This window comes from Pan troglodytes, chromosome 5 (genome assembly GCF_028858775.2).
Source record: "Pan troglodytes isolate AG18354 chromosome 5, NHGRI_mPanTro3-v2.0_pri, whole genome shotgun sequence".
NCBI lineage: Eukaryota > Metazoa > Chordata > Mammalia > Primates > Hominidae > Pan > Pan troglodytes.
Window position 1 is genome coordinate 150,158,265 of NC_072403.2, and position 25,365 is coordinate 150,183,629.

General features: G+C 42.5%; 1 protein-coding gene across 3 annotated transcripts in view; it reads left to right on the forward strand.

The window, feature by feature from the left end:
• ARFGEF3 (ARFGEF family member 3) overlaps positions 1–25,365 on the forward strand; it is a 175,941-nt gene that overhangs the window by 149,148 nt on the left and 1,428 nt on the right. For all 3 annotated transcript variants that reach the window (XM_518767.7, XM_016956383.4, XM_016956384.4), the window contains 9 exons: positions 837–940; positions 3,229–3,373; positions 6,694–6,822; positions 9,149–9,325; positions 10,550–10,664; positions 13,116–13,218; positions 13,468–13,599; positions 17,458–17,579; positions 23,343–24,561. In XM_518767.7, coding sequence (XP_518767.2) covers positions 837–940; positions 3,229–3,373; positions 6,694–6,822; positions 9,149–9,325; positions 10,550–10,664; positions 13,116–13,218; positions 13,468–13,599; positions 17,458–17,579; positions 23,343–24,561 — 2,246 coding nt within the window. The remainder of the gene's footprint in view (positions 1–836; positions 941–3,228; positions 3,374–6,693; positions 6,823–9,148; positions 9,326–10,549; positions 10,665–13,115; positions 13,219–13,467; positions 13,600–17,457; positions 17,580–23,342; positions 24,562–25,365) is intronic.

A 25,365-nucleotide genomic window follows, 5' to 3' on the forward strand; every position in this document is an offset into this window, starting at 1 on the left:
AACATGCCTCTTTGCTTCTGAATTTTAACTAATGCCTAGTAATTACGTCTGTTTACTCACATGGGAGGGTTCTAGCTCTTACAATTGTAGACAATTAGAAACAATTACAGTACATGAAATGATTTGATTAAATGTATAGAAATAGATTCGAGAAGAAAAATTATAATAATTCAGTTACACTCTTACAGAAAAACCTAGATACCGCTCTACAGACATGTTAAATCTCTAGGTATGTACAAAAAATAGAAAAATCATTTAAATGCAATTAGGTAGTCTCTGTCCCTAAACCCCAGATGTTTAGACTCTTCCCAGAGACCTCATTTATCATCAGCATTTAGTGCCACGCACTGGCAGGGAAAGAAATCCTTTTCCAAATGGAGAGAGAGAAGCGCTTCATTCCAGCCCAATCCAGGACTTGTCTCTGGGATTGTCCTTTGTCATCAAAAGTCACTCCATCCAACAGCAGGTCCCAGAAATGTCATTTACCATGTGCCCATGTACAAAGGAACACCATCCAGCCACTGAAAGTACTGTGGTAGAAGAGAGAGGAAATGTTGATTGTTTAGTGGAAGGGTGAGTTACCAACCATATAATCTCAACAAAATGATAGGAAAGGTATGGTCCCAACTGTATTTAACATGTGCACATGCAGCTGGGAGAATGGCTGAAAGGATTTTCCTCAGGGTTGTGCAATTTGGAGTCATTTTTCTCCTTTTCTCCCACTCTCTTTTAATAGATATTTGGTGTACTAGTGCTATGTGAGTAAACAGGTCTCCTGTTACAGGGGGGCACGCAAGGGTAACATTGTTGGTCTCTGTCTCCCGTGCCGCCCCTAGGGGAGGTGGACTGTAAAGAGATTGGAGACTGTGCCCCAGCACCCGGAGCCCCGTCCACAGACCTGTGCCTCCCGGCCCTGGATTACCTCAGGCGCTGCTCTCAGGTAGGGGAATGGTCCAGCTGGGCTCCCGGCCTGGAAACCTGCCTCGGAAGATGCTCCCAAAACATGCGTGGGGGGTCTTTTGCTGAAGCCCGAGAGAGACACTTTGCCGTCTGAGGAGATTGGGGCGCAGATGTGGAGTATACATTTTTGTCCCTCCTTTTTCCATGAAGGAAAGAAAATAATGAAAACATACTAGAACCCACAATTGGATGCTGAGGTCTCTGAAACTTTTCCCTCACGCTCAGATGCCTGAACTACTGGAATCTCTATATTTGCATGAGGTTTTAGGGGAAGGGGTCACTAGGTCATGGGAAGTCTTCCTGAGGGCACCAAAAAGTGGAGGACAGGGGTGCAAGCAGTGAAGAGGGACATTAATAAAAGAAAGACATGCTCAGTCAAGATCATCTAGCAGAGATGGGTGGATTACCTGAGGTCAGGAGTTCAAGACCAGCCTGGACAACATGGTAAAATCCCGTCTCTACTAATAATACAAAAACTAGCTAGGCGTGGTGGCATGCGCCTGTAATCTCAGCTACTGGGGAGGCTGAGGCAGGAGAATTGCTTCAACCCAGGAGGTGTAGGTTGCAGTGAACTGAGATCATGCCATTGCACTCCGGCCTGGGTGACAGAGCAAGACTCTGTCTCAAAAAAAAATTTTTTTTAATCTAGTAAAGAGAATAAAACAGCACTTGTCAAAGTGAGCAGTGACCATCGTTGTGTCCATCCTCTGCCTGACACCATGCCCCCTCCCTGAGGCCGTTTGTCTCTAAGCTTCAGTGACACCCCTCTCTCAATACTTTCTCACCTGTCTTCTCAGGTGGTGTCCCTGGGCCTCTTTGGGGATCTATGTACAACCTCTTCCTGGGTGATAGCATTGAGCCCATGGCTTTAAAAGGGACATGCGGCCCTGGCTTCTCCATCCAGCTGCCTCCCCCAGGCCCCATATGACGCGACCCCTGCCCGGCTCCCTTTCCACCCTCACATCCTTCCCTCTTACTCACAGTGCTATAGCTACGCTGAGCTTCTGCCCTCCCGGAAATACACCTGCTCACTGCTGTGCAGGGCCATCTCTGCTTCCTCTGCTGGGACTCTCTCCCCAGATTCTAGGTGCCACTCTTTATCTCCCAGATCTAATCTGAAACGTTACCTCCTCAGAGCACAGGGCTAAAGGATCTGCCAATTCCTGCCAAGATCCCCCACTTTTTTGTTTGTTTGTTTGTTTGTTTGCAGAGTTGCTCTGTTGCCCAGGCTGGTGTGCAGTGGCATGATCTCAGCTCACTACAACCTCTGCCTCCCAGGTTCAAGCGATTCTCCTGCTTCAGCCTCCCGAGTAGCTGGGATTACAGGCATGCGCCACCACACCCAGCTAATTTTTGTATCTTTAGTAGAGACGGGGTTTCGCCATGTTGTCCAGGCTGGTCTTGAACTCCAGATCTCAAGTGATCCGCCAGCCTCGGCCTCCCAAAGTGCTAGGATGACAGGCATAACCCACCAGGCCCAGCCTTCACTATTTCTAGTACCACCTGTTTCGTTTTTCCTGTAGCATTTATGTCTGGAATTTGATTATTTTAGAAAGGATTGTAGTTGGTGAGACCCACCAGGACAGGAATTTAGTCTGTTTGCTCACAGCCCTGGTTCCTTGAACAATGTGGGCATGGCAGGATTCTAATTAATTCATTAAGACATAAGGATCTTTGGAAGTCTGTCCCAGTAACAGAGAGCTCACGGGTGCCTGGGCGCTAGTCCCAAGAGGGGACTAAAGAACCCAGGCCACTCTGCTGGCTCTGCTTCTGAGACCTTCCTCTCTCCGTCCTGGTCCCAGCCTCCTTCATTTCTCCAACTGCTCTTGCCCCTGTGTTTCTTCAGAGGTTGAGTCAAGGGAAGGAGAAATCAGAGTCTGGTATCTCATTTGCCTGTGGACTGTCTTCTCAGTGATCCCCACAGAACACTTATTCGCTTAGGCAAAAATTCTGGACATGTTTCATGGTTCCTTCGGTAGGTTTATAAAAGTCTATAAAACTCATATGTAATTAAGATACTGAACAATTATCCATAGGATCCTTTTTCCCTCTACTTTTTTGTTGCCATTGAATGCTATTTCATCTGCTTCATGGGATAGATGCCTCTTGTAAGCTACCTTTATAAATCCAAATCACGAATAATCAAATTTTCAATGTCTAGTTTCCCATCTCCTTTTAGTACTAGTGTATAATTTCATTATTCTTTAAAACCCACAATGCAGCTTTTTCCAACATATAATTGCAGTTTGTCTTTTTATTTTAATTTAGTTATTGGCCAAAATCTACAAAATGCCCTTGAAGCCAATATTCCTTAGTGGGAGACTTGCCAGCTTGCCTCGAAGACTTCAGGAACAGTCAGCCAGCAGTGAGGATGGAATTGAATCAGTCCTGTCTGATTTTGATGATGACACTGGTAAGTTAATTGATTGGACTAAACTAGGTTATTTGCTGTGTTCATATTCCCAGAAGCTTAAGTTATAAATGAAGTACCTTAAGCTTCTGGGAATTGTCTTAGTCCATTTTGTGCTGCTATAAGAGAATACTTGAGAGTGATAAATAGCAGATTTATTTCTTACAGTTCTGGAGGCTGAGAAGCCAAAAGTTGAGGGGCTTGCCTCTGATGAGGGCCCTCTTGCTGTATCATCCCAAGAGGAAGGGCAAGAGAGCACTCAAGGAGTTCAGGGTGGTGGGGAGAGGCAGGGGGACCAAACTCATGCTTTGATCAGGAACCCACTCCCAAGATACTAACTCACGTTCATGATAACAATATTAATCCATTCATGAGGACAGAGCCCTCATGACCTAATCACCTCTTAAAGGTCCCACCTGTTAACACTGTTGCATTATGGATAAAGTTTCCAACACATGAATGTTGGGGGACACATTCAAACCATAGCATTCCACTCTGGCCCCCAAAATTGAGGTTCTTCTCACATGCGGAATACATTAATGCCATCCCAATAGTCCCAAAGCCTTAACTTGTTTCAGCACCAACTCAAGAGTCTCATCTAAATCAGGTACAGTTGAGACCAAAGGCATGATTCATTCCAAAGCAAATTCCTCTCCAGCTGTGGGCCTGTGAAATTAACAAATTGCATGCTTCCAAAATACAATGGTAGGAAGGCATAGGATAGACATTCACGTTCTAAAGGGGGAGAAATAGGCAAGACAGGAGCAACATGCCCCAGGTGAGCCCAAAAACACAACAGAGCAGACATTAAATTGTAAGACTCCAGAATCATCTTTTACTGCACTTGCCATGAACATGTGAACTTCGGGGGAAATATTCAAACCATAGCATAGATCATAAGAATGAGCATCTATTTTTGTAGTTATTTTTTATAATTCTATCACAATAAGTCTGCTTAAAGTTTCCATGGACTTTCCAAAAACATCACTTTACAATGGATGCCTCTATACCCATCCTTTTAAAATGGATTCCTCTGTCTAAAACTACTGCAAATTTGCAGATTCCACTTAAGTAGTTTCTAACTCTCAATTCTCTTGACTTTAGCAAATTGGAATGAAGTTCCATTGGTGCCTAAGTACTTAAATTGGCTGATAATTGTCTTTTAGTATCTTTTAGAAAACAAATCATTATATAATTACTTCTTACAGGACTATTTGGTTAGAGACTGGGGAAATTAAGCCATTACTAAAGAGAGACTCTATTTGTGACTGTTGAAGCTGAAGGCTCATCAAAGCAATGATTTTAAAGAATTTGTTTCAAATTAGGTCCCATGTGATCTCCTGTGGAATCAGAGTTCAAACTAGTAACTGTGGATCATTTTCAGATAGATTAACTCATGCTCACGCCTTCTGTCTTCTGTCTCAGAAGACCCTGTCCTGTTCTACATCTAGAATTGGATATCATACCCTCAAATAGGTCTAACTTCTGGGTATAGGTTATTTCAAACTCTTTTATAAAAGGACTTTTGAGGGGAAGGTTTTTTGTTTTATTTTGCTGTTACAAATTTTGTGGGGGTGGCTAGGAGATTTAAAATTTTCGATGGAGATGATAAACAACAAAGTCTCACAAGTTCAGGCCAGGCGCGGTGGCTCACGCCTGTAATCCCAACACTTTGGGAGGCCGAGGCGGGTGGATCACGAGGTCAGGAGTTCAAGACCAGCCTGGCCAACATGGTGAAACCCAGTATCTACTAAAAATACAAAAATTAGTCAAGCGTGGTGGGGGGGGCGCCTGTAATCCCAGCTACTTGGGAGGCTGAAGCAGAGAATCGCTTGAACCCGGGAGGTGGAGGTTGCAGTGAGCAGAGATTGCGCCACTGCACTCTAGACTGGGTGACAAAGCGAGATTGCATCTCAAAAAAAAAAAAAAAAAAAAAATTCTTACAAGTTCAGATTAGTTGTGAGGAATAATTACAGGAAAGAATATCTAATATAGAGAACAATTAAAGTATTGAAAGTTGGCTAGATATTATCTAATAGAGGTTTCAGTTTAATGATTAGATAAGAACAATTTTTACTTAGCATTTTAAACCTCAAACCCAGATAATTATAAGCAGAAGCTAATGTTGTTTATCTATAATACATTCTTTTAAACAGTTGTAAACGGTTGGGTATGTAACGTCGAGCATTCTCTTTCCCATTTGTGCAAATCTTTGATTTTTTTTTTCTAGGAACCCCATCTTCTAAGGGATACAGTTCCATCCAGCACCTATCTAAGTTTTCTACATAATCAATGTAACTAGGACTTTAAAGTTATCATTATGTAGACATAGTAAATCAGAACAAAAATCAGTAATAGCTTTAGTTTTAAAAAATTAATCCTCAACATTGATGCATTATCAGATATTATTCCGCTGGTTTTCAAAGGAAAATAATTACATTTTTCCTCTTATAGAAATTTCAAACATATACAAAACTTGTATATTTTGAATATACAAAATATATACATATACAGATATACATATGTAGAATATACAGAACTAAACAGAATAATATAACAGACTTATCACCTAGCTTCAACTACTATCAATTTATGGCTAATCTTGGATCATGTATATCTTTGCTCTCTCTTCCTCTTTCTCCATAGGTTAAGGCAAATCCTCAACATAGCATTTCATCTGTAGATGTTTCAGTGTGTGTTCTTTAAAGATAACAAACATAAACATGACACCACTATCACACCTCAAAATCAATCATAATTTATAGTACATTAGAGGTACCAGGGACTGGAGTGAGGAAGTAAGGAGAGTAACTGTTTAATAGCTCCAGGGTTTCTGTTTGAGATGAAAACGTCTTGGAAACAGTAGTGATAGTCACACAACATTGTTGTCATGAATACCTCTGAATTGTACTCGTAGAAATGGCTAAAATGGCTTTTTCTGTTCTATATATTTACCACAATAAAATCATTTTTTAAAAAAAAGATAGATGAAGGTGATAGAACTGGATGGATAGCTTATTTGGTATCATCAGCTCCCAGGAAACCTGACAGCCATTTCAACATGGTAGAATTTCCTTAACCTATCACCTTTTCATTAAAGGGGAAGGAGGAGGAAATGTGAGCAGTATTTTTCCCCTTGACTTTGTCAGACCACATAAATCATCATCTGTTCATGTCTATGGCCACCGAAGGCTAACAACGCTGGGTGATGGCTCACGTCTGTATAGCACTTGGCAGTTTACATACAATGTTTAATTGGATCTTGGGATGATTATTCATTGTGTCTAACTGGATTTCATTCAGGTCTGCTTTTTGGTTTCCAGGTCTGATAGAAGTCTGGATAATCCTGCTGGAGCAGCTGACAGCGGCTGTGTCCAATTGTCCACGGCAGCACCAACCACCAACTTTGGATTTACTCTTTGAGCTGTTGAGAGATGTGACGAAAACACCAGGTAAATATTTCTGTGTCCGTCTTTTGGGGGAGTGGTCATACATGTAACTCTTTTCAAGAAGGTATTTCTGCAGGTGTCTGCCTGTTTTCACTGTTTCCTAGACTTAGTACAAAGCTCACACGTAAGAGGTGCTCAATAAATGTTTGTTGAATGGTAGTGATGCTTAAGATATGGCCTGTGTATTGTTTACATGTCTTCCTAGAAGTCTGGTTATAAGTATCGTGTGGTGGCCAGTTAGTTGGATGTGTAGGAGCTCCACATTAATGAGACCAAGGCTATGGTATCAGCGTCTCCAAGAGCCATTTGGCTTTGCTGTTTCCATGGTCACAGCCTGCCTTTGTGGCAGGATCTCACAGTCACATGCTCTTGGCCCTTGGGCTGTTGGTTGGGCTTACTGGGTCTTCCAGTAATATAAACCACTTTCAGCTATATGCGGTATTAAGGCAGCAACACCCCGTTTGTGTAAGGGTCATAGGTGATTAGATTTGGAAAAAGACATTTAGTCCTTGCCTAGTACAAGGACCCTGAGAGTATGAGAAAAGAATGACTTTTAGGAATTTATTTCTTGTTGTGAATTAATCAATTTTAGTATATACATTTATACATCCCAATTTCTCAAGATCAAAGAACTTTTTAAATAGAAATTTAAGTATTTTACTAACAATCAGACCCTAAATGAAGCCACTTTCTTACTAAGAGGAGGTCTGTACTCATTATAATGAAGACTTGATAATTGATACCGTTTCAAAATCTATAGCAAAGTTTATATTATTTTTTTAAAAACACCATAGATACTGCCACATGTTAAAAAGTTAAAAGCCTTCCATCAAAGAATAAATAGGTATTTTATAGAATTGCAAACCACTATTTCTAAATCTGTTTTACTCATCAGTACCATTTTCTGCTTTCACATTGATTGCCACTAAATGTGTGTGAAGAGCATTTAATCCACTTTTGTTCCTAGGAGCCTGTCATCTAAGGAAATTATCAACAATAAAGACAAAATTGTATATATAAGATGTTTGCTGAAACATCTTGAATACCAAAAATTATGAACACCCTAAATGGGAAGCAGTTAACTGTGGTAAAAGCATGTAAATATTCTGCAGGTGCTAAAATTAATATTTGTGAATAATATTTAATGACGTGAATAATTACTTACAAAGCATTATGTTAAAATGCACATACTATGGAGTGCAATCTCAACTATATGAAATTTTATGCAATTATAAATACAAACACACATGCATTCAAAAAGTCCTAAAAGGAAATACATCAAAATGTGATTATCTCTAGATGAGTTTTTTCTTTTGTATTCTCATGTAATTTCCATGTTTATTATAAAATGGATGCTTTGCTTTTGTAATCATAACTTCAAAAACTCATCAACATTTCCACAATGTTGAACAAAGAAGCACAATGATTTTCATTATAGCATAGTCTATAAAACAAAAAAATTAGAAACACCTTAAATATTCATCAGTAAGGAAATGGATAAGTAAACTGCTGTAGGTAAATACAATAGAATTAGTATGTGGCAATAAAAATGAGGAATATCCAAATTTGCTGACAAAGAATAATCTCTAACACTTTTGGGGTTTTCTGTGAAATGGAGGTCTTGCCAGGCTGGAGCAAGTGATGTGATCATAGCTCACTGCAGTCTGAAATTCCTGGGCTCAAGCGATCCTTCCACCTCAGTCTCCCAAGTTGCCGAGGCTACCAGCACTCCACAATGCCCAGCTAATTTTTTTTTTTTTTTTTTTTTTTGAGAAGGGATTTCACAATGTCGCCCAAGCTAGTCTTAAACTACTGGGCTTAATTAAGCAATCCTCACGCCTCAGCCTGCAGAGTAGGTGAGATTACAGGTGTACACTACTGTGACCAGCTCTAGCACTATTGTTAAGTTAAAAAAAAAAAAGAGTATGCAGACCGAAGTTTACATTATCTCCTTTATATAAAATATTTCCCCATGTAGTTAGATTTCATAAATGTATGATTTCAAAGGGTATTTTCTTATACACACATGTGTATTTGTGTGTTTACATTTAGGTCCTAGGAGTTGAGCAGGTGATATTTTAGCTTTACCAGCAATATTTGAATGTTTTAGGAGTATATTCACATATTGCTCACATAACTAAAACCCCGCAGAAAAAAAAAGGAAAAATGCCACTGAAGACCATATATTCCCCCATCAGCAGTAAATTATTTTTCCCTGCACTTTCTCAGCAAATGTAGGGATCCTTCCAAAGAGATCAACAATGCCAGGTGGAGGCAAAGAGCTTCCCTTTTATTACAGGTTGTTGCTACGCTGACTTTTCTTTTTCAGGACCAGGGTTTGGTATCTATGCAGTGGTTCACCTCCTCCTTCCTGTGATGTCCGTTTGGCTCCGCCGGAGCCATAAAGACCATTCCTACTGGGATATGGCCTCTGCCAATTTCAAGCACGCTATTGGTCTGTCCTGTGAGCTGGTGGTGGAGCACATTCAAAGCTTTCTACATTCAGGTATCTGAAGTGCCAGAGCAGTTCATTCTGGGTATTTCTTTGGTAGACAGCACCGTCAGCTAAAACGGTGTAGTAAATACCTAATGCAAATACGAATGCAGGGTTTTTGTCCTGGGAATTATTAAAATAGAACAACATGGTCAGTGCCAGCCTTCTAATAGATTTTCAAAGAGAAAATTCATACCCATGTGTCTTCTACAAAATTTTCAAACCGAATGCTCAAAATATATGTGTGGTAGAAAATAAAATACCTAATAAGAGGTCTGGGGTACCTGTGCATTAGGAGAAGGGAGGCAAATTCAAGTATATAATAAAAAAAAAAAAAGAAGCAATATCCCCATAGCCTGTGGGGGGGGTAGCGGGTATATCCTGTCACCCTGCTTCATCTGGGGAGGCTAAATGGAGGAGGCAGGGTTTTAGAAAAGGCTTCCATTGTGGGCAAGAAGTAGCTTAACAGGCTAGGGATGAAGAGAAATTTCTTAATATTGATGGCACTTTGTAAAGGCTGTGAAAGTGTGGGAGGGACAGTATGCTGAAGTCAGCAGATGGAGAGGGACCTAGAGGCAGGGGATGTGTTCACTGTGGTCCCAGTGGAGCCACATGTGTGAAGATGTGGGTGTCCGGGAGCAGAAGAAACATTGCTGCTACCCACAGAGCTTATAACTCGAAGGACTGGCATATCATGGTGTAAGGGAAGAGGTTCCCTTGCTGGAGAGGACAGAGAAACTAAGGAGGATGTTGACCCCAGGGGAGACTAACAAAGCTAATAAAAGAAACTGTGTCTCTATTAAGTTTAGCAAGGACAATTTACCCTGCCAAAAAAGAACACCAATTGTGAAAGAAAACAAGTGAGTTTTTCCACATGTAGGTGGTAACTGGTAACCATATCCCTAAGGGTAGCCACATGTTCCTGGCTGGGTCATTGCTTTGCACAGTGTGAGACTGTGATACTGCAACACATAAAAGTGAACTGCATATTTCATTTTTATTTCTGTAGAAGTGGATGAAACATGCTGAAATTGGGTAAAAATCCAAGAAAATTATTGTTTTACTGGGTTTTGGGGGGGGCAGGAGGAGGATATGGCCATTTTTCTCATTGTTCTATTTCTTTTTCCCAGATATTTGCTTATCATTCAGAATTTCCTCTGTTGCTGTAGATGGCCATTTCAATCTATCCCTTTAAACTAGAGCTGCCTGAAACTGTGATTTTGCTGTTTCCCATAGATATCAGGTACGAGAGCATGATCAATACCATGCTGAAGGATCTCTTTGAGTTGCTGGTCGCCTGTGTGGCCAAGCCCACTGAAACCATCTCCAGAGTGGGCTGCTCCTGTATTAGGTGAGGAAACGCTTTCCTGACTCTCCACAAAGCTGGAGTTTTTATTTAAAAATCTAAAGAAATTAAATTGTCTTTGTGGTAGGAATCGACTTTTTGGATTGCTTTCTGTAAGTAGACTTTTGTAATTAAAAATGACTATGTGCTAATAATTCTTCATTTCAGTGTTCAGTCAGCAGATGTGTATTGTATAAGACATTATACAAAGTATTCTGGTTCAGTTTCTCAAAGACATACAGAAGGCAAACAGGTATATGAAAAGGTGCTCAGCATCAGTGATCATAAGAGAAACGCAAATTGAATGTACAATGAGATGTCATCTCATCCCAGCTAAAATAGCTTATCCAAAAGACAGGTAATAACAAATGCTGGAGAGGATGTGGAGAAAAGGGAACCCTCGTACACTGTTGGTGGGAATGTAAATTAGTACAACCACTATGGAGAACAGTTTGGAGGCTCTTCAAACTAAAAATAGAGGTATCATACAATCAGCAATCCCATTGCTGGGTATATACTCCAAAGAAGGAAAATAATTATATCAAAGAGATAGCTGTACTCCCATGTTCACAATAGTCAAAATTTGGAAGCAACCTAGTAAGTATCAATATTAGTCCATTTTCATGCTGCTGATAAAGACACACCCAAGACTGGGAAGAAAAAGAGCTTTAATGGACTTACAGTTCCACGTGGCTGGGGAGGCCTCACAATCATGGCGGAAGGCAAGGAGGAGCAAGTCACATCTTAATGGATGGTGGCAGGCAAAGAGAGAGCTTGCTCAGGGCCACAGGGTACCCAGACATTTGGCCAAACATTATTGTGGGTGTGTCTCTGGGGGTGTTTCTGGATGAGAAGAACATTTGAATTGGTGGAGATAGCACAGCAGATGGCCCTCCCTAATGTGGGTGGGCCTCATCCAATCAGTTGAAGACCTGAATAGAACAAAAAGGCCAAGTAAGAGGGTACTTTGCCTGCCTGACTGTTTGAGCTGGAACATCAATCTTCTCCTGCCCCTGAACTGTACTTACATCTCCCCGTTCTCAGGCTTTCAGACTTGGACTGCAACTATACGACTGGCTCAAGGAGAACTCATTATAACCATCAGATCTCATGAGACTTATTCACTATAACAGCATGGGAAAGACCCGGCCCGATGATTCAGTTACCTCTCACTGGGTCCCTCCCACAACACATGGGAATTCAAGATGAGATTTGGGTAGGGACACAGCCAAACTGTATCAGTGTCCATCAACAGATGAATGCATAAAGGAAATGTGGTACATACACAAAATGGAGTACTATTCAGCCATAAAAAATAATGGGATTCTCAGCACTTTGGGAGGCCGAGGCAGGCAGATCACAAGGTCAGGAGTTCGAGACTAGCCTGGCCAATATGATGAAACCCTGTCTCTACTAAAAATACAAAAATTAGCCAGGTGTGGTGGCGGGCGCCTGTAGTCCCAGCTACTCAGGAGGCTGAGGCAGGAGAATTGCTTGAACCCGGGAGGCAGAGGTTGCAGTAAGACGAGATGGCACCACTGCACTCCAGCCTGGGCAACAGAGCGAGATTCAGTCTCAAAACAAGAAAAAAAAAAAAAAAAAAAAAAGGGATTCTGTCATTTACAACAACATAGAGGGAACTGGAGGTTATTATGCTAAGTGAAATAAGCCAGGCACATGGGAGAGCAGGTCACATGAAAAATGGTGACAGTGAAGCAAGGACCTCGTTGTAGCAGTGACACTGGTCACATCCTCCAAGGTGGACAGGCATGGGGGAGGTGGGGACTTTCCAAGCAGAAGAACAAAATAGCATTGAGATAAGAGTTTGGGGTTTGGTTTTGCTTGTAGAGGAGTGATGGAAAATGGAACTAGAATCCAAAAATCACTGCAGAATATATGCAGTCTTGCATACAAGTCTACGTTTAATGATTGGCCTATTTGTAGAGGGGATCCGTTGATATTTCTATATTAAAATGGTTTAGGAAGTAGTATTTTGACAGTGGAATACTGGATGGTTGAGAGACAAGGAGACTTGGCAGGGAGCTGCAGAATAAACCTATGCATAAGCCCATATGGCCTAAATTTTGTGGCAACAAAATGGAATTCAAGACTCCTTTGTCCTTTGTGGCCGGGCGCAGTGTCCCACACCTATAATATCAGCACTTTGGGAGGCCGAGGTGGGTAGATCACCTGAGGTTGGGAGTTCGAGGCCAGCCTGACCAACAGGAGAAACCCCATCTCTACTAAAAATACAAAATTAGCCAGGCATGGAGGCGCATGCCTGTAATCCCAGCTACTCGGGAGGCTGAGGCAGGAGAATTGCTTGAACCCGGGAGATGGAGGTTGCAGTGAGCCAAGATCATGCCAGTGCACTCCAGCCTGGGCAACAAGAGCAAAACTCCGTCTGAAAACAACAACAACAACAACAAAAACTCCTTTACTTGTTTCTTTTGGCAGATACGTCCTTGTGACAGCGGGCCCTGTGTTCACTGAGGAGATGTGGAGGCTTGCCTGCTGTGCCCTGCAAGATGCGTTCTCTGCCACACTCAAGCCAGTGAAGGTACATCACTGGGAGGAAGCCCTCGCTGGCACAGTTCTAACCATCTTTAGCTCCTGATCCCTTACCATGTTGGGCACATGGGTTCTGCCTCCTCTGAGCAGGCAGTCTCACTTTAGATCTTGCAGAGAGTGAGAAAGAAGTTGCTGGGTCAGTACTTTTGTCTCAGACACAGTGACGATCTCAGATCCAAGACTGAGCCCGGCCCATGAACCAGGATGCATTCAGTGAGCATCTGCTGTTTCTCCCCAGGACCTGCTGGGCTGCTTCCACAGCGGCACGGAGAGCTTCAGCGGGGAAGGCTGCCAGGTGCGAGTGGCGGCCCCGTCCTCCTCCCCAAGTGCCGAGGCCGAGTACTGGCGCATCCGAGCCATGGCCCAGCAGGTAAGGGCGGGGGCTTTTGATCTCAGGGGCTCTAGAAACTCAAAATGCATGTCGGGAGACCTTCCTTGAAGGTCTCGCATCACCAAATTGCCTTTCATTCCCTGAGGGACATAACACCTTGTAGCTCCCAACTCTTGCCACTACCATTCTTTGCCAGAAATGACATGAACCCAATCAACAGCATTACCTCCTGTCCATCATCTCGTTTGTTGCATCCTCCAGTGCCCAGATCAAATAGAACCCTTTCAGCAGCCTCGCCACTGTCCTTTATACGTAACTTGCTTGAGCTACCTATAAGTATTTGCTTAACTATTATTGTTACTGCTAGACTATGAGTGCCTAACAATGGCAAACTTATTTGGGCTTTTTTCTTATATCTTTCATTCACAACACAGAACTTAACATTTAAAAGTTGCCTCATAAATTTGAGTTGAATGTAACATTAAAATTCAAGTGTATTCACTCATGCAGGAATCATCATATACCAATGGCTTTTCCTTCTTGAGACACGTGTAAGAAGTCACAAAATTTGGTTGTCAGCTCCTAAGGAGCAGAGAACACATTCTGTATATTTACCTTGGTATTTTTTAGAGCAAAGCCTAGAGAAGATGCTTAGTATGTCTTTGTTGAATCAATAGGTTACTGAATCACAGAAATATCAGAAGAATATAGTAGTATCATGAGCTACAGATATACCCTAAGCTCTTAAGTGACATGGCAGTCTGCCACTAGGAAACCCTGGATGTGACTCTCAGCAGCAGTCCTGCTAAATGCCATCCCCGAATTCACATATATTCATAACCATGCTGTTCATAGTAGTGAAAAAGGGAAATGGAATAAATTTCCAATAACCATTGACTGGCTAAATATTCCATCATGTAATAGCAACAGACATGCCTGAATTGGGTCTTCATATGAAGAAACTATTTTGCATATGCCTATGTATGTGTATGCATGGTATGTATTTAAAATATTAAACAAGTTTTATGAATGTAATTGAACTGTCACATTTGAGTTAAATTTGAAGAAATGAGTTGGAGGTTATACTCAAAAGGGAAGGCCCCTTTTCTCTACCAGATCTGTTTAAATTCTTAATAAAATTTTCTATTAGCACACTGATAATCTAGGATCCCCTGATTACCCATGTAAAGAACTCAGTCAGTTGAGAAGTTTCTTAGCCAGGTCTGGCTTCTTTGGGGCTTTTCCCAGCTGTCCTGAGGTAGTGGGACAAGAACCTTCTACCTTCAGTTTCTCACATCTCTGCTGAGCACATGCCTGACATCTGGGACTTCATGATTCTGCTGGTTCTGAAGGAAGGGAGCACATCCCACTGAAGCCTCCGTGGCCAGTCTGAAGAAGTTGGGACAGAAGAAAGGTTATAAGGCTGCAATGAAGAGCCACTTCTAGCAGCATGGCAGTTGGAGCTGCTGCAGCAATGGTGTAGCTAGAAGTGAGAACAGAGAAACCAAGAAAGTGGCCCTCCAAAGGGATAGCTTCTGTAAATATGCAGTTTTTACGTCTGGCTAAAGCATTTGCATGTGTGCACACAGTGGTCTCTGCAACCCTGTCCAATCATACAACAAAAATATGAAAAAGTCAATGGGATCTTCTGAAATAGATCATTAATGGAGAAGAACAGCAAGAGCTGTTTAGTGAATCTTTCTTTTTCTGTTTTTCTGTTGTTTTTGTTGTTGTTGTTGTTTGTTTGTTTTTTCTTTTTTGAGACTTGCTCTATCAATCACCCAGGCTGGAGTGCAGGGTGTGATCTCGGCTCACAGCAACTTCTACCTCCAGGTTCAAGTGATTCTCCTGCCTCAGCCTCCTGAGTAGCTGGGATTACAGGTGTGCACCACCACACCCAGCTAATTTTTGCATTTTTAGCAGAGACGGAGTTTCGCCATGTTGGCCAGGCTGGTCTCAAACTCCAGACCTCAAGTCATCCACCCACCTCAGCCTCCCAAAGTGCTGGGATTACAGGCATGAGCCACTGCACCTGGCCCATCTTTCACTTCTTAATACTTCTCTATTTCTTCCTCAATCCCAAATTTTCCTTATGTATTCACTCTTAAAATAACTCATTATTCAAAAATCTGATAATTCTTACAAGATTTTGAAAGAAAATATTTTTAAAGTATTCTAGTCTTGCCGGGCATGGTGGCTCATGCCTGTAATCCCAGCACTTTGGGCAGCCAAGGCAGGAGGATTGCTTGAGCCCAGGAGTGCAAGACCAGCCTAGGCAATACCATAAGACTCCATCTCTTAAATTTACAAGGAGAAAACAACTCCATTAAAAAGTGGGTAAAGGACTTGAACAGACACTTCTCAAAAGAAGACATACATGCGGCCAACATATGAAAAAAGCTCACCATCACTGCATTAGACAAATGCAAATCAAAACCACCATGAGATACCATCTCACTCAGAATGGCTATTAGTAAAAAGTCAAAAAACAATAGGTGCTGGTGAGGTTGTAGAGAAAAAGTAACGCTTTTATACTGTTGGCGGGAGTATAAATTAGTTTAACCATTGTGGAAGACAGTGTGGTGATTCCTCAAAGACCCAGAGGCAGAAATATCATTTGACCCAGCAATCCCATTACTGGGCATAATATACCCAAATGAATATAAATCATTCTCTTATAAAGATACATGCACATGTATGTTCACTGCAGAACTATTTACAATAACAAATACATGGAATCAACCCAAATGCCCATAAATGATAAACTGGATAAAGAAAATGTGGTGCACGGAATACTATGCAGTCATAAAAAGGAATGAGATCATGTCCTCTGCAGGAACATGGATGGAGTTGGAGGCCATTATCCTCAGCAAACTAACGCAGGGACAGAAAACCAAACACTGCATGTTCTCACTTATAAGTGGGAGCTGATTGATGAGAATGCATGGACACATGGCAAAGAACAACACACACTGGGCACCTGTGGGGAATAGGGGAGGGAGAGCATGAGAGCATCAGCAAGAATAGCTAATGGATGCTAGGCTTAATACCTGGGTGATGGGATGACTTGTGCAGTAAGCCACCATGTCACATGTTTACCTATGTAAGAAACCTGTACATCCTGCACATGGACCCCAAACTTAAAACTTGAAAAAGAAAGGAAAAAATTTTTAAAAATAGCTGGGCATAGTGGTGCACACCTGTGGTCCCAGCTACTCGAGGGTTTAAGGTGGGAGGATCACTCGAGCCTGGGACGTTGAGGCTGCAGTGAGCCATGATCATACCACTGCACTCCAGCCTGGACAACAGAGTGAGACCCTGTCTCAAAAAATATATATATTCTAATATTTCCAGAGGAAAGTAGTGAAAGTATTTTAAGTCATGTAAAAGAAAATCATTTGGGTCAGAGATCCAGTAAGTGCTCACTATTTTCTTAGTCACATCTGCCATGCCTAGTAGAACACTGTGGCCCTATCAGTAACCATCAGTAATCCTGACAGAAGTCCCAACTCCTTTTTCATCCCTGTGTTGAATATGATATCAAAGACTCAAAAATCAGAGATAATCTTTTACAAAGCCCCTCTTTATTTACTTGTAGTTAATATTAAGTGTCAATACCTGCTATTTGGGGTATAATGAATTGTCACATGGTAGAACTAGTAGCATTGCTGGTATTAGTGTCAACGGCTAACCCTGATTATTTACTCCTCTGTTCTAATGCTTTGCATATGTAATACACACATATCAATTAACTCTCTCAACAAACATATCAAATAGGAAACCATTATCCTCATTTTATAGATGAGGCTCAACTTGCCCAGGGTCATCCAGCTGATCCCTGACAGGTCAAGCAGAGGACACTGGAGTTCTGAAATGTACCTTTGCACCCCCATACAGGTGTTTATGCTGGACACCCAGTGCTCACCAAAGACACCAAACAACTTTGACCACGCTCAGTCCTGCCAGCTCATTATTGAGCTGCCTCCTGATGAAAAACCAAATGGACACACCAAGAAAAGGTAAGTACCTAAATCTCAACTCATAGGGTGCTTATAAATAAGAATGTTCATTCACTTCCAGTTCTCACACATTGTAATCTGAGCTTTGGCCAGAAATACTGAAAACATTTGTGGAGTCATTTAGCAAAGGTTTTCATAAAACTGTTAGCCTTGTAACCAAATTACCTACATTTCATACATATTAGGGTATCCGGGCTGCCACAGAAAGTACCACAGACTGGGTGACTCAAACAGCAGAACCATATATCCCACATTTCTGGTGCCTAGAAGTCAGATATGAAGGTTTCCTCCGAGGTCTATCTCCTTGACCTGTAGATGACCATTTTCTTCCTGTGTCTTAACATGGACTTCCTCTGTACAGGTCTATGTCTGAATTTCCTCCTCTTATAGAGACACCAGTCATATTTAATTAAAACTAACCCTCATGACCTCATTTTCACTTAATTACCTCTTAAAAGACCTCTTCTCCAAATATGGTCACATTCTGAGGTACCAGGGGTTAGGACTTCAACATAGGAATTTGGGGGAACACAGCCCAACTCATAATGTCATACGCTTATAATCTTAAAAAAAATAGGCCAGGCATGGTTGTTCACAACTGTAATCCCAGAACCGCAGGAGGATCACTTAAGCTCAGAAGTTTGAGACTAGTCTGAGTAACATAGTAAGAGCCATCTCTACAAAAAAGTAAAAAAATAAAAATTTAGCCAAGCATGATGGCGTATGCCTGTAGTCCCAGCTACTCAGGAAGCTGAGGTGGGAGGATCACTAGAGCCCAGGAGGCCAAGGCTGTAGGGGGCCACGATTATGCCACTGCACTCCAGCCTGGGCAACAGAACAAAACCTTGCCTAATTTAAAAAAATAAAAAGTAAATTGAGGCATGGTTCTGATTGTTTCAGTGGGAAGCACATAAACCTCCCCAGGAACAATGATGGCTATTGGGAGACAAAAAGGTCTATGCTCTGCCCCAAGAAACTTGCCCTTTTTAAACACTATCATCCTCCCTTAAAAATATGGTTCCTAGACTTGAAGATGAAGGCAATGACCAACATTTCCCACTTTTAAACTTCTGACACGTTAATAGTAATACTAAGTATTTGAGCACTGTATATGAAACACAGTGGATAGGTATTCCTACTCCCATTTCACCCCTGAGGGCACATACAGAGAGGCTTGGGTCCTTTGCCCAGGGACACACAACTGCAAAGAGGTGGAGTCAGAATCAAAACTGGCTCTGGGCTGGGCGCAATGGCTCATGCCTATAATCCAAGCACTTTAGGACCCAAGGCAGACAGATCACCTGAGGTCAGGAGTTTCAGACTAGCCTGGCCAACATGGTGAAACCCCGTCTCTGCTAAAAATACAAAAATTAGCCAGGCATGATGGCATGCACCTGTAGTCCCAGCTACTCAGGAGACTGAGGCAGGAGAATCGCTTGAACCCAGAAGGCGGAGGCTGCAGTGAGCTGAGATCACGCCACTGCACTCCAGCCTGGGTGATAGAGCGAGACTCTGTCTCAAAAAACAAACAAAAAAACAAACTGGGTTTGGTTGAACATAAGGCCTCTGCCCTTTCCCATTTCAAGGACAGAGTTGTTGCAGTGGACAGAATGTGTCCCCCCACATTGATGTGGTTACGCCTATCCCCCAATGTGATGTTAGGTGGCTTTCATGCACGTCTGTGTGAAGAGACCACCAAACAGGCTTTGTGTGAGCAACAAGGCTGTTTATTTCACCTGGGTGCAGGCGGGCTGAGTCAGAAAAGAGAGTCAGTGAAGGGAGATAGGGGTGGGGCCGTTTTGTAGGATTTGGGTAGGTAAAGGAAAAAGGGGGGTTGTTCTCTGGCAGGCAGGAGTGGGGGTCACAAGGTGCTCAGTAGGGGAGCTTTTGAGCCAGGATGAGCCAGGAGAAGGAATTTCACAAGATAATGTCATAGTTAAGGCAGGAACAGGCCATTTTCACTTCTTTTGTGGTGGAATGTCATCAGTTAAGGCAGGAACCAGCCATCTGGATGTGTACATGCAGGTCACAGGGGACATGATGGCTTAGCTTCGGCTCAGAGGCCTGACAGTGGCACCTTCAGGAGGAAATTTGGTCATGAGGGTGGAGCCCTCATGAATGGGAATCTTGCCCTTAAGAGACAGCTCCCTTGCCCTCTTTCTGCCGTGTGAGGATTCATGGAGAAGATGGTCATCTGTATTCTGGAAGAGGGCCTTCACCAGGTCTGATCTCAGACATCCAACCTCTAGAACTATAGGAATCCAATTTCTGTTGTTTGTAAGCCACCCAGTCTATGGTATTTGTTAACGGCAGCCCAAACAAAGATAATTGGTATCGTTTCACAACCTCTGGGTGATTTGTCCAAAGTTAGCTGGGCCAGGCGTGCTGGCTCATGCCTGTAATCCCAGCTACTCAGAAGGCTGAGGCAGGAGAATCGCTTGAACCCAGGAGGCAGAGGTTGCAGTGAGCCGAGATCACGCCACTGCACTCCAGCCTGGATGGCAGAGCAAGATTTCATCTCAAAAAACCAACCAACAAAAAGTTTGCCAGGTTAGCAGGTCAGTTTGATTAATATAACAATCAATCATTTTGGTGAAATTTCTAGGTAATAATTTTTGGGGTCAATTATTGGTACATACCAAAAAAATGTGGAATGTTCAGAAGTTATGAAGCATGAATAAAAAGTAAATGTGAACCTGTCACCCAACTTCAGGAATAGAACTCTACCAATTCTAGCCCGTTTCCCTCAACCACCAGTCACTAATTTTTAAGGGTTGGTCATTTTTAATCTATTTTATATACCAAAGATTGTGCAATCCTTTGACATCTTTAAGCATTGATTTACTTCAGAATTTCAGTTCTTTTCTTCCTTTTTTCCTATTTCTAATTCACATTCAGCCAATTATTCTTGCTGAAATATTTTTGATGTAAAAGTAGGAAAAAGGAATAATAGGCTGCATTCAAATTATAAATAAAACATATAACAGCCTAATGTCCTTATGTTATTGGTTTTAAAAGGTTACAGTTTAAAAATATACCAGCATGGCTCATAAATTTACTTAGCACTTTTAATAGGCAATTACCCACTCACTGCAGTTAAGCAAAACAAAATAAGCATGTTAAATTCTTTCACCAATCCCACTGCCCACGGAGCCAAAGACATTCCTTAACATTCTTTAAGAGCTCTTAGCCAAAATCTGTATGCTTTGCATTCTTAGATTTGACTCTTATTTGCAGGGGCAATTCTTAGTTTAGCATAGGATGTAGTGGAAGATGAGTTAGACCTGTGGAAAATTATATGCTAGCCAGGTCCATCCTTTAGATGTAATCCTAAAACCAGATTACAGCATTTAAATAGAGAAACCTGGGTTGGTTTGTTTGGGTTTGTTTTAATAGCCTTGACATTGATAGCCTCAAGCTTTACTCAATCCACATAATCTTAATTAGCATTTTAAGATATATATTAGCATGTTTTAAGTCAACCACTTGTTATGCAATTAACTCTCAATTATCCAGTCTGGAGGCTGGCTTTCCTTTGCCCTTAAGCAGCAGGAGGATGGCAGACTTCTTAAAGGTGTGCTCAGAAAAAGCTTGAAACCCTTGGGTATGCTGAATTAGAAAGTTATTTGTTGACTTTGTTTGAGATCTGTGTCTCCTGTCAGCGTAGATGATTAAGAATTGCATATCTATAAAATTGTTTCACTTATCTTTCTGAAACTTTGATCTCTTCAGTATTATTTCCCTCCCATTCTGTTTTCTTGTCACTGCGTCCTTTAACCCAAACCTAAGGTAAAGGGAATTTGCTGTCCTTTTTTACATGCATAGTTAACAGCTGTAGCTCTCAAAGCATCCAAAAAATGATCTCGGTGGATGAAGATATTCCACAATTCAGACATGGCTTTGCATTGGCCTGACTTTAGGTGTTGGCTGGAAAATGGCTTTCCATTTCTCAGGGAAGGTAATAAAAAACAGTGTTGTGAGCGAAGGGTTTCATGCCTTCACCAGACTGATTAAACTCACCCCTCTGGTGGTGCTTCCTGCCAAGGATCCAGAATCCTAGGGGAGTGGGGTTCAAATGTCAGAACCATTTCTCAGGGGGAGCATTTCCTTCAGGCAGCCTGCACTCAGAGCCAGCCTGCTTTCTTTCTTCCACTTGGAGACTTACTGAATGCTACTCTCACCATTTTCCTGGTTACTGGGGACAAGAAGATGAATAAGGTAGTGTCCTGTCCCTTGAGGATGTTCTAGCTATCAGGGGGACAGACTTGTTTGATCAGTAAAAAATTTCCCTTTTTAGTATGCATCCTGTGGTAGCTTTTGGACCAAGTTGTTATAAGCTTTTGGAGTCCTCTTTTTCAGAAGAGTGTGTATTCAGGTGTACTGGTAGTTTAAGTAGGAGCTGGGGCTGGGAAAATGGAGAGTTGTTGTTTAATGGGTACCAAGTTTCTGTTAAAAATTATGAGAAAGTTTTAGCAATAGATAGCAGTGATGGTTACACAACATTATGAATATACTTAATATCACTGAATTGTGTATATCAAAAAGTTAAAGTAGTAACTTTTATGTATATTTTACCACAAAAAAAGTTAAAGCGATTTATTTTAAAAGGTTACTGTTTTCGAATGACGGTCCTTTGTTACTCATTTCATCTTGAGAGTAATGTGTTTTCCCTCAGTGAGGACTACACAAAGGGCAAAGTTAACATTGAGATTTATGCAGGATTTGTCATTTTCTGTTAGAAAAGCACTTTTCCTACTTACACAAATTTTTACATTCAAAGTCATAGACATAAAGCAAAATGTTATTAACATCATGGCTAGAACTTTGAAATTAATAACGGTTGTCATAATTTTATAATTATCCAGTTTGGGGCATTAATTGGCCATATAATGGCCTCAACTATTTTCATAAAATTATAAGAGCAGTGAAAAGAAATGAAACTGTAAACCAAAACCACATTGGCAAATTAAAAAGTTTGGCAAACATAGTACAGGTTGAGCATCCCTAACCCCAACTTTTTGAGTGCCAACAGGACACTACAAATGGAAAATTCCACATCTGACCTCATGTGATGGGTCATAGGAAAACCCAAAATATATTCTGTGTCCCCAAGGGCAAAAAGACTTCCCAGCCCCCTTCAACTGTGATATCTTTTGATGTCACAGTTAACTCTCTGATATCTGTGATATCTTGATAACTATTAATTTGGCATAATAACTTATATTCTATAGCTTTGGGAATTTTTTTTCTTTTTGAGACAGAGTCTTGCTCTGTTGCCCAGGCTGGAGTGCAGTGGCGCGATTTCAGCTCACTGCAAGCTCCACCTCCCGGGTTCATGCCATTCTCCTGCTTCAGCCTCCCTAGTAGCTGGGACTACAGGTGCCCGCCACCACGCCCAGCTAATTTTTTGTATTTTTAGTAGAGACGGGGTTTCACCATGTTAGCCAGGATGGTCTCGATCTCCTGACCTCGTGATCCGCCCACCTCGGCCTTCCAAAGTGCTGGGATTACAGGCTTGAGCCACCGCGCTCGGCCCAGCTTCAGGAATTTTTTAAAGTGTCAAGAACTCCAGTAGTTGTGATTAAAATGGTTATCACACAATGCCCAAAAAGTATGCCTTCTTTCATGGAAGACATTTGAGTAGAGGTAGTTTAGTTTGTAAATTTGCATAGATCGTTCTGAAATGGGTAACGTCTATATTGCTTTGAGACACCTGATATAGGGCAGAAAACCATTAATCGAGCCCTCTCTTTTCACTTGAAGCGTGTCTTTCAGGGAAATTGTGGTGAGCCTGCTGTCTCATCAGGTGTTACTCCAGAACTTATATGACATCTTGTTAGAAGAGTTTGTCAAAGGCCCCTCTCCTGGAGAGGAAAAGACGATACAAGTGCCAGAAGCCAAGCTGGCTGGCTTCCTCAGATACATCTCTATGCAGAACTTGGCAGTCATATTCGACCTGCTGCTGGACTCTTATAGGACTGCCAGGGAGTTTGACACCAGCCCCGGGCTGAAGTGCCTGCTGAAGAAAGTGTCTGGCATCGGGGGCGCCGCCAACCTCTACCGCCAGTCTGCGATGAGCTTTAACATTTATTTCCACGCCCTGGTGTGTGCTGTTCTCACCAATCAAGAAACCATCACGGCCGAGCAAGTGAAGAAGGTCCTTTTTGAGGACGACGAGAGAAGCACGGATTCTTCCCAGCAGTGTTCATCTGAGGATGAAGACATCTTTGAGGAAACCGCCCAGGTCAGCCCCCCGAGAGGCAAGGAGAAGAGACAGTGGCGGGCACGGATGCCCTTGCTCAGCGTCCAGCCTGTCAGCAACGCAGATTGGGTGTGGCTGGTCAAGAGGCTGCACAAGCTGTGCATGGAACTGTGCAACAACTACATCCAGATGCACTTGGACCTGGAGAACTGTATGGAGGAGCCTCCCATCTTCAAGGGCGACCCGTTCTTCATCCTGCCCTCCTTCCAGTCCGAATCATCCACCCCATCCACCGGGGGCTTCTCTGGGAAAGAAACCCCTTCCGAGGATGACAGAAGCCAGTCCCGGGAGCACATGGGCGAGTCCCTGAGCCTGAAGGCCGGTGGTGGGGACCTGCTGCTGCCCCCCAGCCCCAAAGTGGAGAAGAAGGATCCCAGCCGGAAGAAGGAGTGGTGGGAGAATGCGGGGAACAAAATCTACACCATGGCAGCCGACAAGACCATTTCAAAGTTGATGACCGAATACAAAAAGAGGAAACAGCAGCACAACCTGTCCGCGTTCCCCAAAGAGGTCAAAGTGGAGAAGAAAGGAGAGCCACTGGGTCCCAGGGGCCAGGACTCCCCGCTGCTTCAGCGTCCCCAGCACTTGATGGACCAAGGGCAAATGCGGCATTCCTTCAGCGCAGGCCCCGAGCTGCTGCGACAGGACAAGAGGCCCCGCTCAGGCTCCACCGGGAGCTCCCTCAGTGTCTCGGTGAGAGACGCAGAAGCACAGATCCAGGTACATCCCTGTGGCCACAGCAGGTGGGCGGGAGGCTGGGTTTCCAGTACTGGATGGGCCCCCCCTTGCAGAGCAGGCATACACAGGCTAAGATTTATAGAAACAGGTAGGGGGTATGAACCGATTTCCCTCCAAAGTTAGGGGACTGCCTGAACCTAAGTGCAGGATCTCCCAGGATCAGTATGTCATTATGAAGCTGGAATTTTACTCTCAGGTAATTTCAGGAACTGTTTTTCTCCATAGTAATGTATATTATTGAGAATTAGGAACTTACCTGTATAAATAAGGTGAGGCTAAAGCTTATAAAATGTAAGCTTTTTCAGTCTGGACAACACGGCAAAACCCATCATCTCTACAAAAAAAAAAAAATTAGCTGGGAGAGGTGGCACATGCCTGTAATCCCAGCTACTTGGGAGGCTGAGCAAGGAGGATTGTGTGATCCCAGGAGGCAGTAGCAGTGAGCTGAGATGGTGCCACTGCACTCCAGCTTGGATGACGTAGAGAGACCCTGTCTTTAAAAACAAGTAAGCTTTGACTAGCATTGAGTTCTTAGTGTGTCATTCGAAAATGGCCCTGAAGAAATTCTGTAGTTATGAAGCATTATACAAAAGAAAAAAGCAAAGTAAATATTGTGTGGTTATGCCAATGAATTTTTTTTTAAACTGTTTTCATCTCAAGTTTTTCTAGCCCATCCTGTGCACATAAAAATTCTCATTCTTCAGGGAGGCTTTGAGTGTAATTCTATGGTGCATCAAAAAATGAGTTTGAGATTAACGGCCTGAGGAGATCTCACTGTGAGAAGGC